Raw genomic sequence first — 16,085 nt, forward strand, 5'->3', positions numbered from 1 at the left:
TCATCGCTTTATCCTCAAGCTCCCATGAAGAAAATTGCGACAAAAATAAGTGTCAGTCTATGCGAGTCTTCTTTAAAGTTAATTAATTTGGGTTGAAACAAAGATGACTTCATTTAGCCTTTCAGCTGATATTCCGCGCTTTCTTTGAAACTCTAGCAGCAAAGTGAAAAAAAAACACAAATGGCAGTCCATATTGAATCCACACCCTATTAGACGTATCACGTACAGTTGTTTCACATCCCGTCATTTCCCCCTGAACTCGAAGCGGATTTTCGAGGCTTTGTAGTCATCCATTTCCACCTCGAAAATCCACAGTTTCTCCTTCACGTACATTATTTAAATAAACAAGGCACCCAAAGAGATTGCTCTTCTTCTCTCGTTTCTCAACCCCAACAGTGGGTTTGTTCTCGCTACTCAATGGCTTCCACCAGTGACGAACAATTATCCCCACCCGGAGATTAAACGAGTGACAGGGAAACCCGTCGTGAGGAAGGGAGAAGAGTTCTCTTGCTTCGCGTTTCGCCTTCCTCTTGTAATGAATTTTAAATTGGCTCGCATTCATAATGCGCTGTGTTGACAGTCCGGATGAGACGGAGATGACGCGGTAAAACGTCTTGGTGAATAATATTTCTTCAAAGTGAGGGCTGAAACAACTGAGAGAATTGGAAATTTGCATGATTTATTTTTTTCACTTCAAGTTCATGACCCCAATAAGACATTTTCCATTCAAAATCTGTAGGTACTACAGTTCGAGACTTTAAAAATACGTGGACGTCTGGACAGCATCTATGATAAATATTCTCTTATCAGTCTTTGCACACTTTTACGATACCGACGTGCTTGAGGATTATTAATAAAATTTTTATTTTTGCCTTTGAGCTTTGAAGGATAAGGAGTCTCGATCTATCGAAACTATCGTCTGTTCTTCCATTTGCTTTATAGTGACCCTCAAAATATTCATATCGTTGAGTGGTCAACACTCACCTTTAACCATAGACGTCAATGTCGTTGGTCATAAAGGACGGATTATAAGGATTAAAAACGGAATATCAGAAATATATATTTTAGCAATATTATTGGCAGATAATATTCGGAAATTTTGGCTCTCTTGAAGCTCTCTCCATGAGTGCCCGAGGAATAGGCATTCCCGTGAGTTTGCATTTAATCAATACTACGTTTACTTAGTGAATATGTCCGAATTAATGTTAAGATCGAATTGACTTGAATTGAAGGATAGATTTGTAAGAGCAATATGCAGTAACGCCATTACGTACTGAGGGTTTGTGGTAACAAGTTTGCTGCGAGCACATGGAACCCAGTGAATGTTACACCAGTGATACCCTCATCGGTGGGGAGGGAAGGAAGTGGATAATGCCTGTGGGCCATTCGTGAGAGAATAGTCTATAACTTAGCCAACGGTGCAATTACAACATTCACCACATCCCAAGGCTCTTCCTTCATTCAGCTCAAACATTTGGACTTTGTGGCAACACCCGCTGTTCCCGAAAAATGATGAGATTCAGATGTATGAAAGGATTTAAGTGGCCGGAGGATATATTGGATGACATTTGTCAAGTGGATTAAAAGGAAAACAAGAGGAATGTTTTTTTTTTCGCGTCGCGGGAACAAGACAGAAACAAGAGGTTGATATCTGTCACCCTTTGGACAAGCTCTTGCGGCTTTTTTCCTCCTTAAAACTGCCAGGAGGGGAGAAGTACGAGATTTAAAACAATTATAAGAGCCAACAAGCGCCGGAAAATTGGGGTGAGTTAATCTTGAGGGTTGGGTTTAATTAAAAGTGTTGCCAACTGACGGGCCACTCATCGATCAAACCAACTTGTCCTTATTCTCAGGACATTTACCAAGTGTTACTACACGCAATGTCTCTCCCTTCGTGGAGGAAGAAAAAAAATTGGAGAGATCCATCAAATAAATGTTTGCTCTTTTGTTTTCACCAACCCCCTGATTTATAATCGATCAAGTGGGAGACGTTGGAAATCTGGTGGATGGTGAAACGGGCCATCACGTACTTGTGGGACACCTGATGGGAGCATCTTGGAATCTTGGAATGTGTCCGATGAACGGAGAAACACGCGTTTGGAGATGGGTTTAGTGACTTGTGCCGGCATTCGAGGGGCGCTCGGTATGTCAGATGGGTATGTCCAGCAGGTGACGGTTTCCAACGCCTGTCGTACTCGTTTTCTATCGGGATGCTTCCTCACCCTGATCTTTGCTCGGATGCCAGAGTGGCTAGCTATAAACGTCGTTCATGCTTGCTCGTGAAATCGTCTGATTTACACTGGAATAATTAATCTCGCGTGGAGGGCATTGTCATGCCGTAGGTTAAATCAATAAAATATTAGATTAAAAACGTAGATAGACGCGATTAGAGCTGATTATGCTCAAGTCAGGGTGCACGCGTCAAAGCCTTTCATAATGGAGGAGATTAAGAATGCTACATGTCTATTTTTACGATATTCAACTCCCCACATGGAAAAGCAAATGGTTTTCCCCCATATGCACATTCCTCCCTCGGATATCTCATCGAAATAGCCGTTATGAAAATAGAACCACGTGGACGGTGGAAGTACCTTCCGTCTTTTTGTCAGAATCTCAGGGAGATTGGAGATTTCCGTAGAATTGAAAAAGTCTTTTGATCGTTTCGTTTGCCGAAGAGCCGGGGATTTTCACGAATTTGCCTTAGATGATGTAAGAATGCATTTCTCTTTCAACTCTAGAAGCTTTTCCCATCTTTATCTTTCACTCCTGAGAAAACTTGGAGGAGGAAAAAAAAGGATGGTGGGACTTCGCGTGCATCAGGGTCATCCCTCGTATCGAGAATTTATGCTCTCTGTCCTTAAAGCATCCTAACTAGTCCACCCACTTACTTACTCAACGACCTCGAAGGACTGGGCCGGCTTGCACGCGGCTTCCTTCCCTTTTTCCCTTGCCAACGCCATTAAAATATCACCTCCTGTGTTTTATCGTACAATAGTTCTAGACTCAAGACCTCAAGAATCTCAAATGTATCTTTTTTTTTTCTCTTGAGAGGCGGACGAAAAACCACTTTCCATCCCTCTTGCCGGTTGAAAGAGGAAAATCAGCCCCCGGATATGCAGTCCAATCGATTTGTAAATCTCTCCCTGGGCGGATATGTAAAACCAGCATTTACATACCACTAGTTTTATCGCTACACGACTTATAAGCTCTCCCACCACTTTAAACATCCAACTATATCCCGCACAATCTTTACGTGTTCACGTGTACATGGTGGACACTGGTCGAGGGAGGGAGAGATGGATTTATGATCATCCGTTGAAGTGAGGGTGAAAGATGGAAATCTTGGGGAAACTGGCATTGAAGATCTCGACTTTTCAGTAGAATAAATTCGTTGATTTGTGACCGCAAGATCGAAAATTAGAGGTGATAAAAAAGCTTGACAAAAATTATCGCCCCTTACAGCAGAATTACCTGCAGCCCCAGCAGTCCCATAAATGTTGCAAGGTACAAATTAGTGGACACCTCGACGTTACTAGTCCTCCCCCCCCCCTTCCCCTTCATCGCACCCTGAACTCTCTCGCCACAAATGCGTTGCTTTAACGACGCCGTTAATATTTAACCAAAATAACCAGTCTCAAGTGGAAATTGCTCTCGTTCTCACCGTCGAAAGCACTACGACCCAACAGCTATCACAGATTAAATCCCAAGGATCATCCCAAAAACCTCGAGAAATTGAATAGGAATTTCCATTGGTCATTCTCCCAAACAACTTCCCAGTCACACACTACCAACAGAGGGAAGTGATTCTGCAAGCTTCTTGGTAAGTCTTCTTGAGTGGTCAAATCCCGGGCTCTTAATTGCCTCTATTTATGCCCTTTTGGCTTCCGATCGTCGAGAGAGGTCTACGTGACATGTTTATGAAGAGACTGGGGCAACTTGGAAAGGCACTAATGCCCAATGCCCTCAATCAAGCTATCGCACTCGTACTTTTCTTCTTATTTTCCTGCGGGCACCCGCCTTCACCCCTCATCCCACCCATCCCCCTTTTCGGTTGGATGTATTGATCTCTGGTGCTCCCAGGATGGCTTTGATCTACCAAAAGGGTCTATCACTCTCTTTCTCCTCTCTTTCCACCGAAAAACTAACAGTTTTTCCCACCAAGCTCAGCCAACGCTCTTATACTTCAGGATCACGTCTCACATACAACGACCAACTTTATCAGACTCTTCTCCTCTCCTTCCATCCGTCTGTGATATCACAAATGCCGGGCGTAATTGCGATAATAAGTTTTATGCTCAGGCAGTCTGAAATTGTCAATTGATTGATGAAGAATCGGCTGAATAATTCTCGCAGACATGCGGAGAAATAAAATGGCAATTCAACGATTTTCTAGATATCTGAATTTCAGAGATTAGTTTTTTTTTACACTGTGACTGTTCTTTTTTGCGCAGGAGCTGAAAAATCGCCAACCCGTAGTAATTTGGACTCGGAGAAGTGTTCGGGACATAGATCAGGTGGCGCTGGGATGCGAGAATATTCAGTGAGTTAATTGCTCCGATATATTTTATTAGAATAGGAGAGGAGTTGCCTTTAGATTCTGGCTGTCTCGTTAATTTCTTGTCCCTCGGTGATTTATTGGGCTTTCTTTGACCAATTGTAATTAAACCAGGAGTTATTTCTTCTCCCGGAGAATTTCAAGATAAAAACACCGATGTATAAGCACAGAGCGTAGTTAATTTTTTAAAGAATATTTTATATCGTCAATGAATATGTCCTCAAGCTTCTCCTTGTCGACGATTATCTTCTATCCTCTCAATTTTCCCTCGTTACTTACCGGGTAATTAAACTCCACAAGACCTCAATAAGCCCTGAGGCGAACTTTCGAGTTTCCGTTTGTAGTTCAACGTTAAATGCATTTGACAACAGGAAGCCCTAATTTTCCACCTCAGGCAGGAGTACCTAATTTCGCATTACGATTTATGCGAATTTTCATTGAATAATGTGTCACCCCCTCTTGATTGTTCATGGATTACCATCACGTTTCATCGCGCTCCCCCCTCCCCTGGAGTACGTGTCTAACGTCCAAAGAAAAGTGAAAGGGTTTTGACGTACTAAAATCCCCATGGGAAGCCCCTGACATTTCCAAATAAAAGAATAAACTGGACACACGAGTGACCCTTCGTCCCTACCTTGTAATCTCCCCCGATGAGTTTACCTTCTGTATGCCTGTTATATTAATTTAATAACGGAGAAAACGGCAACAATCGACAGGCAATAACAGACGGCCCAATCAAGGGACGTACAACCCTTTTACTCTTTATTCTTGGGGAAACTAACGGGACTGATCTTGGATGAGGGTCGAGGGGCTCGCTGAACCCCTTCAAGAACGCTGAAGGGAGAAAGAACCCTTTAGCCAAAGTGTCACTCTTCGAGGAGGCAAGTGGCCTACTCCTAAACACACTCACGTCACAACTGTTGTTTCTTGTTGATTTCGCTCACCCCTTTGTGTCAAGTCACTCGGGAATTTTCGAAATTTACGGGTTCTCGAGGTGGGGCTTTGCTGGGAATATAGTAATGGTGATACGTATGGATTTTTGTTGATGTGAGCCAACAATAGAATTTATCATTCCTTTAAATCAGCGCACAAATATTTTCTGCCATTGCTTTTTAATTCAATGATAATTGAAATTAATTTGGTAGTTGGTGTGGGCATTATTTATTTTGTTGTAAAGCCTCGGTTATTTCCAGTCTCCAAAACTGAGAAGTACCTCACCACGTGGTAAACGTTCGCCTTTTCTTTCTCCCTCGTCTCGAACCGACGGTGGGGAAGAACGATAATTTAGCGAAAACAGTCTCTCCCGCTGGTGTTAGTAGAATCGTCCATGTGCCCTCGGATATTTCGGGGCATGGAATATATCCAACACGTGTGTTTAGAGTTTTTAAACCAGCACTTGGCGTTATCGATACTTATGGCCGTGTGGCCTGCAAGCTCCTGTCAGGCGTCGCCGCAAGCCTCGTATTTGACGTCATGCGACATTTCTCCGCTATTTTTTTTTACGATCTCTCGAGTGATTGCTTTGAAATAGATGAAACGGATATTCATATTTATTTCTGGATGATTTGATTCATCGATTTTTTTGTGACGTGGGGTTAACCAAGGCGACACTTGACCTGAGTATGTCACGATTCGTGTGGTCTTCCGAGAGATCTCTGAAATTGACGGGCCCAAGTACCACCGATATAGCGCAAAGGAGGAAGCTAATGATTCTCTGATACGTACCAGAGCGCACGCTTTCTTACTTGGAACTGTTTTATCAGCTCGTCTTAATTCAGAAGTCTAAATATTTATACCAACTCAGTGAGAGGTGACCTCGTGACAACTGCGCATAGATTCCGATAGAATAGGTTTTTTTTTCCAGAAAAAAATAGTCTAATGTTTTTAGCTACCGATCATTATGGGTAGACAATATAGGTATTTCAAGTATTTTATATTTGAATTGATTGTCACACAAATAATTCTCAAACAACTGGTACTCCTCCAATCTTCCAATATTAATTAATTTTCCATTTCTCATAATCATCATTGCGATCGGTGTATCGTATCACGGGAGTCCCGCACCGGTTCACATCCCACGGTCATTGAATTTTTCGATTTATATATCGAAGTAGTCCCAGAAAAGTTGAAGCCCGCAGTCAAGGTGTATACGCTGAAATAATCGTGTGCGAAGTATATGAAGGCTCGGGACTGGAAGAAGAAAGAGTAAAAAACCCTGGTAAAGAATGATCAAAAAGAAACGAATGGTTCGAGCCGCAATTCAGTAGGACGTGCCTTGATGCGGCGTGGTGGCTCAAGATACGTGCGCGAAGATGCTACTTCTTCCGTAGGCCAACTATGGGTAATACGTCTGAGAAGAGGAAGAGTAAAGATGGATATAGGCGCACACTGAAAAGAGCCGGCAAGTGCATTGAGAGCAGTGGTAGACTCTCCTCCTCTCTCCTCTCCCCCCCCCTCCCCCCCACCCCCTCTTGAGTATATATCCAGGGATAATTTGCCCTGTGGAAAATAACAGGGTGTACAGCGCCGCCTATGGTACGCGACGGTTATATGTGTTCTGGGCATGGATTGGTACCAGAAATGCTCGAGTGAATGACGAAGATCACTGGGGTGAATATCTTGGTGGATATTCACCTGAGATGAACGTAGATGAAGAGTGTGAGCTGGTGTATTAGTATCGAATGGATATTGGGTTGCGAGGAGGAGGCTCTGGATGGCTCGAGGAAGACTGATGTATCATCTGTACGTGACGCGTGAATGAGACAGTGGCTGAGGAAATCAATTCTTCAAATACAGTACTAAAGTCATTGTTTTCATTTGTGAAATATTCAGTGCTGGGAAGGGGAGACTTTGTCATGGCGAGGTATCTAAAATAGGGAGGATTTCTATTATTACTATTCCTTTGATACGAGAATGATTTGGAAATCTGAACTCGACTCCCCAGCGCAGTAATTCGGCTTTCCGAGTGCTGACAATGTTGGTCGGACACATAGGAAGATGAAGTGGAGGAGCGAATTTCTACTGTGACTTGAAAATACCGCGAATTTGCTTCCCTCTATCTTGGCGGAAACTATACCCTAAATAAAAAGTATTATCCGACCCCGAACTAACCTCGACCTTTGGTTTTATAGGTCTCCTGCATCACGATCCCCGCGAGAGGTGATTTGTCAACTCGTTAGTGGAACTCGTTTGACCCTACACTTGGTACAATGAGCAACATTGGACGATCGAAGGTCATTCCGAGTCTATCCGTCTTCCCCGACCATCACCCGACTTCAGCAGCCTTCTGGATTCCCATAAGGAGCGTTATCAGGTATCATACATCAGGATATTCTTTATGATGGCAGCACAGACAGTTCGTGGTCTTGTTGTAATTACTTGGGAGTACTTGGCCATCCAGAGGATGGAATGGGATTAGTTTCTGGAATGACAATAGGGAATAATAGGTATTGGGGTGTCCCCGTGTCGACTTGAAACCGGCAGTTATAATGTTAACGGTGAGAGAAACGCTGGCTGAAGTAGTGAGGGACACGGTGACTGATGTAGGGCGGTTGGCCATTACACGTAATAGAGAGCCATTGGTCACTACGCTACGTTGTGTACTTCAAATTGACGAATGGTAATGAGTTCGCCTTGTTAAACGACCACTACTGTGCTTACGTTTCAAATTAAACTTCCTATTTCAAGCTTTTTTCCCCGCTCCGCTGGCCGTCGACTGAAGCCGTTAATCAAACGACTCGGTGAGGGTTGGAAATTTCAATATCACTTCAATTTCAGATCACATTTTACCGCACATTATGGCTGACTAGTCAATGGACATTTCGCGGCAGTCCCTAAATTAATTTACCTTCAATATAATTCGTTTTTTTTTTCACTCATGTCCTTATGAAAATTGAAAACCAAAGGGTCTATCGAATTATTATTATTGGACGATGTGTAATAATCCAACGTTTTTTTTGTGGTTATGGAGAAGTTATCCTGGAATTGCATCAGATCCGGAAAATTCCCAAGTGTAGCGTCACGTCTTCGTCCGGCAATACCTAACGGACTTTATTCGACATTGTTGAATGGCCGGCAGTTGTAAAAATGATAACGAATGACCCGTGGAGGCAGAGGGGCTCCCGGGTAATGAAGTACGGTCAGTGGTTTGGGTTCTTCTTGGTGTTCCACTCACCCTCGTACGATTTTAGAGGCTTTACTGGTGCTCTAACTTGTTGGTTATGGTGTCTATCTTGAATTTGGTAGGAGATGGGGGTATCATGAGCACTTTTATGCAAAATATTTTTTTTTATCTACTAGTTGTTTTGAAGTTTCATATAAATAATGCATATGTGATATAAATGGCACTCGAAAACCTGACTTAAGAAAAACAAACTAAATTCACCTGCACGATGCGCCCTTTACGACTTCACCAGAATTAATAAACTCATTTGAAGTCAGTTGCATAGAAATCCCGTCGTCTACTTCATCATGAAGTCACGACGTCACTCAATGGAATTCTCGAAGTTGTGAGAGCTCCTCTGCATGACCCCACGTTCTCGCTTTTTTCTTCCCCAAGTCCCTGGGAATAACGCTGCGCCCCTTCATTAACACTTCACAATGCATTATACTCTCCCCCGTTAAGGAACAAATCCAGAGGGTGAAATTGTACTTTTTGCCGTAAACCCGGAATGACCCGGGGTTCGTTCCCCAAGCAATGACCCAATTTCCTCCGTGATGCAATTCTTCACGAAATCGTTAAAACCGAGTACTTCTGTCCTTTTACGTACCTCTGCTCTTTGAGTAGGCAGATGAATTCTTTTACAATGAATTTTTTCAGTTAATGAGGGACGAGGCTATTATTCGGTTTAAGGTTGTTTTACGAGGCTCAGACGGTGTGGGCTTTCTTCATCGTGATTTTTGTCCAGGGGAAGTTTAATTATCTGATTTATTAGGGTATCCGGCATATTTTTGGAAAAAAATTGATTGTTTTCGTATGATTGCTAATTTGTGGCAACGATTGATCAATTTCATCGATAAGAAGTCCTTAAATCAAGGCTTTCGCTCTGCTTTGGTGAAAAATAATGCGCATGAGGAGATACTCCGGGTGAGATATCTCACGAGGTCAAAATCGTATCTGTCGCCGGTTGCAAGCGTTATTGGCGGCTCTCGTGCACCCTCAATTGCCGATATTTTCCACATGACTTCGCGCCATATTTCACCCGTCATTATACCGGTTCTGGTCGAGAAGCCTGAGAGTACAGAAAACATCATGGGGCAATTTTTGTCTCCATTTTTATCGGATTTTTTTCAAAATAATTTATTTCTTCCAACAGAAAAATTCGCAAAAACTAGCAAAAACTAGAGGATCTTTCTTCCATTTTCAATATTTATTTATTGTTTTTTGGGTAATTCTAATGCAACTTGTCTTTTCGTGTGTGGAAAATTTGAGGAAACAAAATGGAAAGCGTCTCAGGTGCCTTGAAAATACTCTCGGAGATCGATCAGTGCAAATGGCTTTAGCGTATAAGGTATGGCATTCCCATTCTCGCGCGACTCAGCAAAATTGCTTGCAGAAGTGGGAGAGTCTCTCGCTTGCGACTCTGAAAAAAAAACCATTGGTACACCTGAGTGCAACCGAGACAGAGCAATGGCAGTGGTGAGGAAGCAGCACGTATACACTTTGTGCCTTCGTGAACTGCTCCTGCCTCTCTCGTTTTTCTCTCACTGAGTGGATATAAACACATGGCTACCAATACACAAGCAATTGTGGATGTACAGAGTGTGTGCAGCATCCCCGGTGTTGGCTGTACCTACTGGGGATCGACGTTCCGTGTCGGGAGCCGATGCACGCTTCCCTTAGTTCACTGTCTGTTTGAATTTTTCCCCTTTGAGACTGGTGGGCGCGGTTCGAAACCTCTTCCATGGGGGGAGGGCTGAGAGGTTGTTTACTGGACGCTGGGAAGTATTTTCGCGTTGTCGTTGCGAAAAATTGATTGATTGTTGGGCGGGCTTCACTGCGATTAACAATATTCACGGATATTTTCCAGTCTCGTGCGTTTTATTTATTTTTTCGAACTATTCGATAATTCAGTGGCACTTAAATAGGACTTTGATCTATATCTACTAAGTACTCCCGTATCAGATTATCAATAAACTATTATTTAAAAAAATAATGATACTATCATAAACAGAGACAATTTTTCAATGAAACTCCTACCAGAAAATTTTTATTCTATATTTAAATGTTTCAGCACAAAAAATCGTTCCCCCTTTCTTCGCGAGGCGTTGAAAGGCTACATTATCGGTTATAAGATAACACAGAGGTAGGTGGGAGTGATTTGAGGCGTGAAAAAATGTTGAAACGCGGGGATTCATGGCCGCATGGATGAGAGAGATCCGGGCGGTGCAGTACACCCAGCATCGGAGTGCATCGGAGAGCGTGTGTTACAGGGTTGCATCAATCAGGGAATCTGTCTCTCTCGCTCTACTGCGGGAAGGTTGCGTGCTGAGGTCACCAATGGTATTCCAACTACTGCATCGGGCTTCTCTACCGTGAGTACCTATACGTATTGGCATGGGTGTGATTGACCTTGAGAAAAAAAAATAAAAGTAAAGTAGAATTGAAACCAGGTGCAATTGAACTGGAATCATTGCAAACAATTACTGGTGCTTGGAGATGAGGGCTACTGAAAGTCTTCAGAGATAGTTACAGGACCCGGAAGTAAAATTAATACCGAGTTTTGAATAAGGGGAGAATGAAAGAATAATTTTATACCAGCAACATGTTTGCATTAAAAAAATTATTCAGTATAATTAAATGAACCGTCTCTTTAGAGATGCACGAATGGGGATTCGTCGAATTGAATATCACCATAATTTGCCATCTCACAATAAATTGTTCTCATTCTTGCAAATTTTCGCACGCAACTAACCATCGAAGAGAATCGTGAGGTCATCGGTGGATAATACCAGGGTACCCGATCATCGTATCGATACGACGTTTCGACATTAACTCGTAAAATATCGAGTATTTTCAACCCCTTCCCTCCCTTGTACCGAACTTGTGAAGCCTCCATCGGAGTAATATAAATTTTGTCGAAGCCATTTGGTACACCAAGTGCATATAACCAATACACGATATCGTAAGTTCCGTGATCCATACAACGTGGAATGGTACAGCTTTGGTCATTATCCTTTTACTGTCTGAGGGATTATTTAGAGGCTGAATCCCTGCGAACATTAGTCCAACGATCGTTCGACTGGAAAACTACGTATCGTCTTCGGGGCACTGCATTTAATTTTTTACTCTTCATTTTATTGTGTTTAATACAAGGATATCGTGCTATATTCGATGGTATATATTCGGTATTTATGGAGGGGGGGTGAGGGGGGTTTGAAAGACTTCCGTTTCGATTTTTTTGCAGGGGGAACAATCATTTCTGGATCAGAAAGTTGGGAAAATTGGCGGATAATTATGATTAATGCCTCGTCGCGAGCGAATTTTTTTCATAATTTTTCTTTGGAAAAATACAATTTATCAGATGGTCATTTTCAGGAGATTATAAATGAATGTATTTACGGTAATTTTTACTAAAATTACTACTGAGAAATAATTGGACTTAAAGTTGAAGATTTCATTAATTTTAATGTTAATTTTCATGAATAATTATCACGGAATACATTCATTTTGATTTTATTTGCCTCATACCAAGTTGAGAATGAATCTTCAGTAGCTATTACGGCGCTCAAAGGGCATGTCCTGAGTTACGTGTCGTGGATACAAAAATCCCATATTGCTGCGGGAATGAGGACAGCCTGAGAGTGAACTGAAACAGTGGAGAAGCAGGGGTGCCCTCGATGAGCTGGACATTCCCCTCTTGCATCGACATGTAACGTAGGGTGGCCAAAAATAAGAAGAGTGGCAGTGAGACACGCGCGTATAAATCTCACCCCTTGTATTATCTCGTGGCAATTTGGTAAATAGTTCTTGTAACGCCCTCTAATCGGGATACTACGGGAACAACTATCTTACGATGATACAAAACAACAGTTGAACAACAAATTGCGGCATAAGAAATTTTATGTGAAAATTAGCCGAAATGGCATCGAGTAAAAAAATTTTCCGGATTGTTGGGAACTTGTCAGTTAATAGCCAACGTTGCAGCAGTCAACCCAAGTCTGAAGGTCTAACCTGACATTTCGAGTGACATGGTGGAGGCTAGCGTGACCGTCCCGCACCCATACATTTATTATTCAAATAACCGATAGGTTACGTCGCACAGATGAGACTCGGAAGTCATGCTCGACGGCCATCACGCGTCTCATTAAATGTTCGAGGAGTTCTATTACACAAAGTCGGTAAAATCGAGGCTTTGATTAAAAATTCATTGCTGTTCACGGATATGGATATCTCGACAATGCGTTGTGCAATCGATAATTTGAAAATGATAAAAATAAGAGGCAAAAGTGGTGGACCGAGGGAGGAGAAATGAGTATCGGTATATTGAAAAATTGGTGAGCGCCCGGGCCATTTGGCGGTAACGATTTTAGAGTAGATTTACTTGACAAAACGACTGCCATAAAGCGAGTGGTAAGAGACCAACCCTCATATTCCGTAATACAACCGTATAACCGTAGATTCGACCGCTCTGCATATTTGATACAGCTCGTATGCTCTCTCATGATCGTCCAAGAATTTTCCCCGGTGTATCGTATCCACCAGCGGTAAGAGGCTCTCAGTGATTGAGGGTTAGGACACGGACATTCAGAAAAACGTTCCGTGTTTGGGATTAAATTTTCAGGACTGTGGTATTACAAATATATTTGCGCCACTCGAGAGGGGATTTTGACGGAATAATGTAAAGTCTAAGAGAACGAGTTTGACGGTTCAGTTGACCTACAATTTAATCTGAATTTAATTTTTCATTTGATCTGCTTCACAACGGGAGAGAGGGAATATAAAATAATGTGACGAGATATTTAAATTTTTTGTTGGAGAAAAATTGAAAGTTATTCAACAAGATCTTTGAAAAATCTAAAACTAGCTATTCATAATCACCCCGGGCAATAAAAACGTACATTTCTCATCTCTTCACGGAGAAAAGAGCAATTACGACATTCGGTAAAAGATCGGGGTGGAAAGCACTCGGGGAAAATCTATTGCAACCACTGTATATAAGAGACGTTTGAGGGTGGCAGGAGTATGTTTGGGCGGGGTGTGGGCTCAAATGACACGGAATAAAAGTAATGCTCGACGATACGACGCCCCTTCTAAGATCGCGTCGATTTTCCGTCCCTCTTCGCTATCCTTTCTCCCTTTTGTCCTTTTTCCCCATTGGATTTCACTTGCTGTGGTGTAACTATCCCAGGGGGTGGCATAGCTGTGAAAAATCGATACACGAGGATAAGAAATGCTGCACCCTAGTTGCACCTGAAGTCCCTTCAATACTTATTTCAACATTGACATTCTTCACAACTCAACCGAATAGTCAACTTTTCAGATTTTTTTCTCCTCACGTTCATCAAGTTTTTTCCCGCCTGATGGGCGAAAAAATTTTCCTCACTCTACAATTTTTCCAACTATTGATTCGCAATTATCGAGGCCATTCGACGCTCGTGTCCTCGATGAAATTTCGCTTGGAGTGAAACTCGCGTGATCAACTCGCCTTTTCCTTCCCACCCCTATCCAGCCATCAACAGAAGCCAAACCCGCCAATCCGATTGATTGTATTCCTGCATAGTCACCGTGAAGTTGAAGGACGTCATTAATCGACTCTTTGCACTCAATATTTCAGGCTGAGCTCGTTGTTACAGTCACATCAAAAGTAGGGGTATACATATATACTTGGCGAGAAATTTTGTGTCGTGATATGGGACTATTTGTCTTCTGAGTGTCCTTCAATTCAATTTCGTGATTAAAGAGAATATCGAGGGTGACTATTGATTCATTTTCCCTTGAAATATTAAATATTTATTTTCACTTATTTATGCATTTTATGCTATTTAGCAATTATATATTCCTTTTTTCGTATTGATCAGGGACCTGGTGGATTTTCTAACGCCACAGAGACTCACCTCGAGGATGTGCACTCTTCTCTCATCCTCAACATATGAGAGAAAAAAAATTATAATCCCGAGAATAATGCAACTTAACCATCTCCTCACACAATAATTTTCCCAATGGCACATTGAGAACGATAAAGATCGAGTATAAGTTTGTTATATCTCAAGGCCCTGGCGTCACACGGTCCGGCTTCTGTCTGACTTCCGTGAGAAACTTCCGAGGCAGGACAAAGTGCGCGCGTACAAGTTCCCTACGTATTCTCCTGTGTATTTCTCCTTGCTTACCTCGTTTCCCGTCGTCGCAGGAGATGTCTAGAATACTACAGTATACGGTAATGTATGCAGATTGCACTACGACGTTGCCATTAAGCCACGTCCCCCCGCCACCCTCCCCCCACAATTTTTTTCCGGTTATCAGATGTGTATGTGTCTCTCTCTCTCACTCTCTCAACGTATGGCACATGTGTCAGAATAAACGTCTCTCAATTTCTGTCATTTATTCATATTTTTTTTTCACGCCGAGTGGAATTTTTTAGGAATATAATTTCCTTCGCGAAAACTAGAAGACGACTGCTCAGGATTTTTTTTCCATTGCAATTATTTCAATTATCTTTCTCCAATTTTCTAGACAAATTCGAGATGTGTAAAATATCACCTGCAGCACTTGCAGCTGCTCACACACATGCTCTCGACGATAATCAGGTCTTGGTTGTGTAATAATTACTGCCGTAATTATTTATTAAACTATTAAGATTCGCAAAGTTCACCCGTAGTTTCAACTTTTAATATTTGGAATTTTTTACCGATTTTTAAAATCATTTTCTCCGCGGTTAATAAAAACAATCTTGAAGAAATTAACTAATAATTATTTAATTGATCTTCAAGAAGATTTCCAACTCTCCAGCTCTCTTAACAAATGAAAAAATCCCTACATTTATATCTGAAAATAAATTGTACACAAAAATAGGTAATTTTAAAATTATAGTGAGTCAATTATTACTTGTCTGCACACTCACGACAATATTGCACTGTAAACTCACCCCGCAGCGTCATAACTACTCCTCAGAAACTCGGCTTTATAGATATAGTCCGGGTGGCCCGGCAGGCAAAGAGTAAGGACAGTTCAGAGAGACGGAGTCTGGCAGCCGCAGATTACTTAGGTAATTGGTAAATACGAGGGTTCACCTTGCTCAATGTTGCTGCTCGGTTTCTCTCTGTTCTCGAGTGAAAGGGAGGGGGGAGGTTGTATTCCTTCTCGGTTCGTCTTCAGATGCCTTGTGGCTTGGCGCGCGTCTCCTATCCTCGGGCCTTTCCACCCCTCGAACAAGTCCAGGATATTCGCTTTAAGGGGGGAAATGAGGCTTAAAATTGTTTAAAACCCGTGGAAGAAGGGGTCGTTCCTGTTTTCCCTTGCGTTTGGAATTTTTGGAATATCTTTTGATACACTGCCCGGCCTTTTTGGGAGACAAAATATTTTTTCATGGGG

At 42.1% G+C, this 16,085-nt stretch overlaps 1 protein-coding gene across 1 annotated transcript in view; it reads left to right on the forward strand.

Annotated features, from left to right (window-relative positions):
* The first annotated feature begins 10,795 nt into the window (after positions 1 to 10,795).
* The window catches only part of LOC135165650 (zinc finger protein basonuclin-2-like), a 112,491-nt gene continuing 107,201 nt past the window's right edge, over positions 10,796 to 16,085 (forward strand). The window contains exon 1 of the mRNA XM_064127132.1: positions 10,796 to 11,089. Coding sequence (XP_063983202.1) covers positions 10,919 to 11,089 — 171 coding nt within the window. The 5' untranslated portion in view covers positions 10,796 to 10,918. The remainder of the gene's footprint in view (positions 11,090 to 16,085) is intronic.

This window comes from Diachasmimorpha longicaudata, chromosome 8, assembly GCF_034640455.1.
Source record: "Diachasmimorpha longicaudata isolate KC_UGA_2023 chromosome 8, iyDiaLong2, whole genome shotgun sequence".
Lineage (NCBI taxonomy): Eukaryota > Metazoa > Arthropoda > Insecta > Hymenoptera > Braconidae > Diachasmimorpha > Diachasmimorpha longicaudata.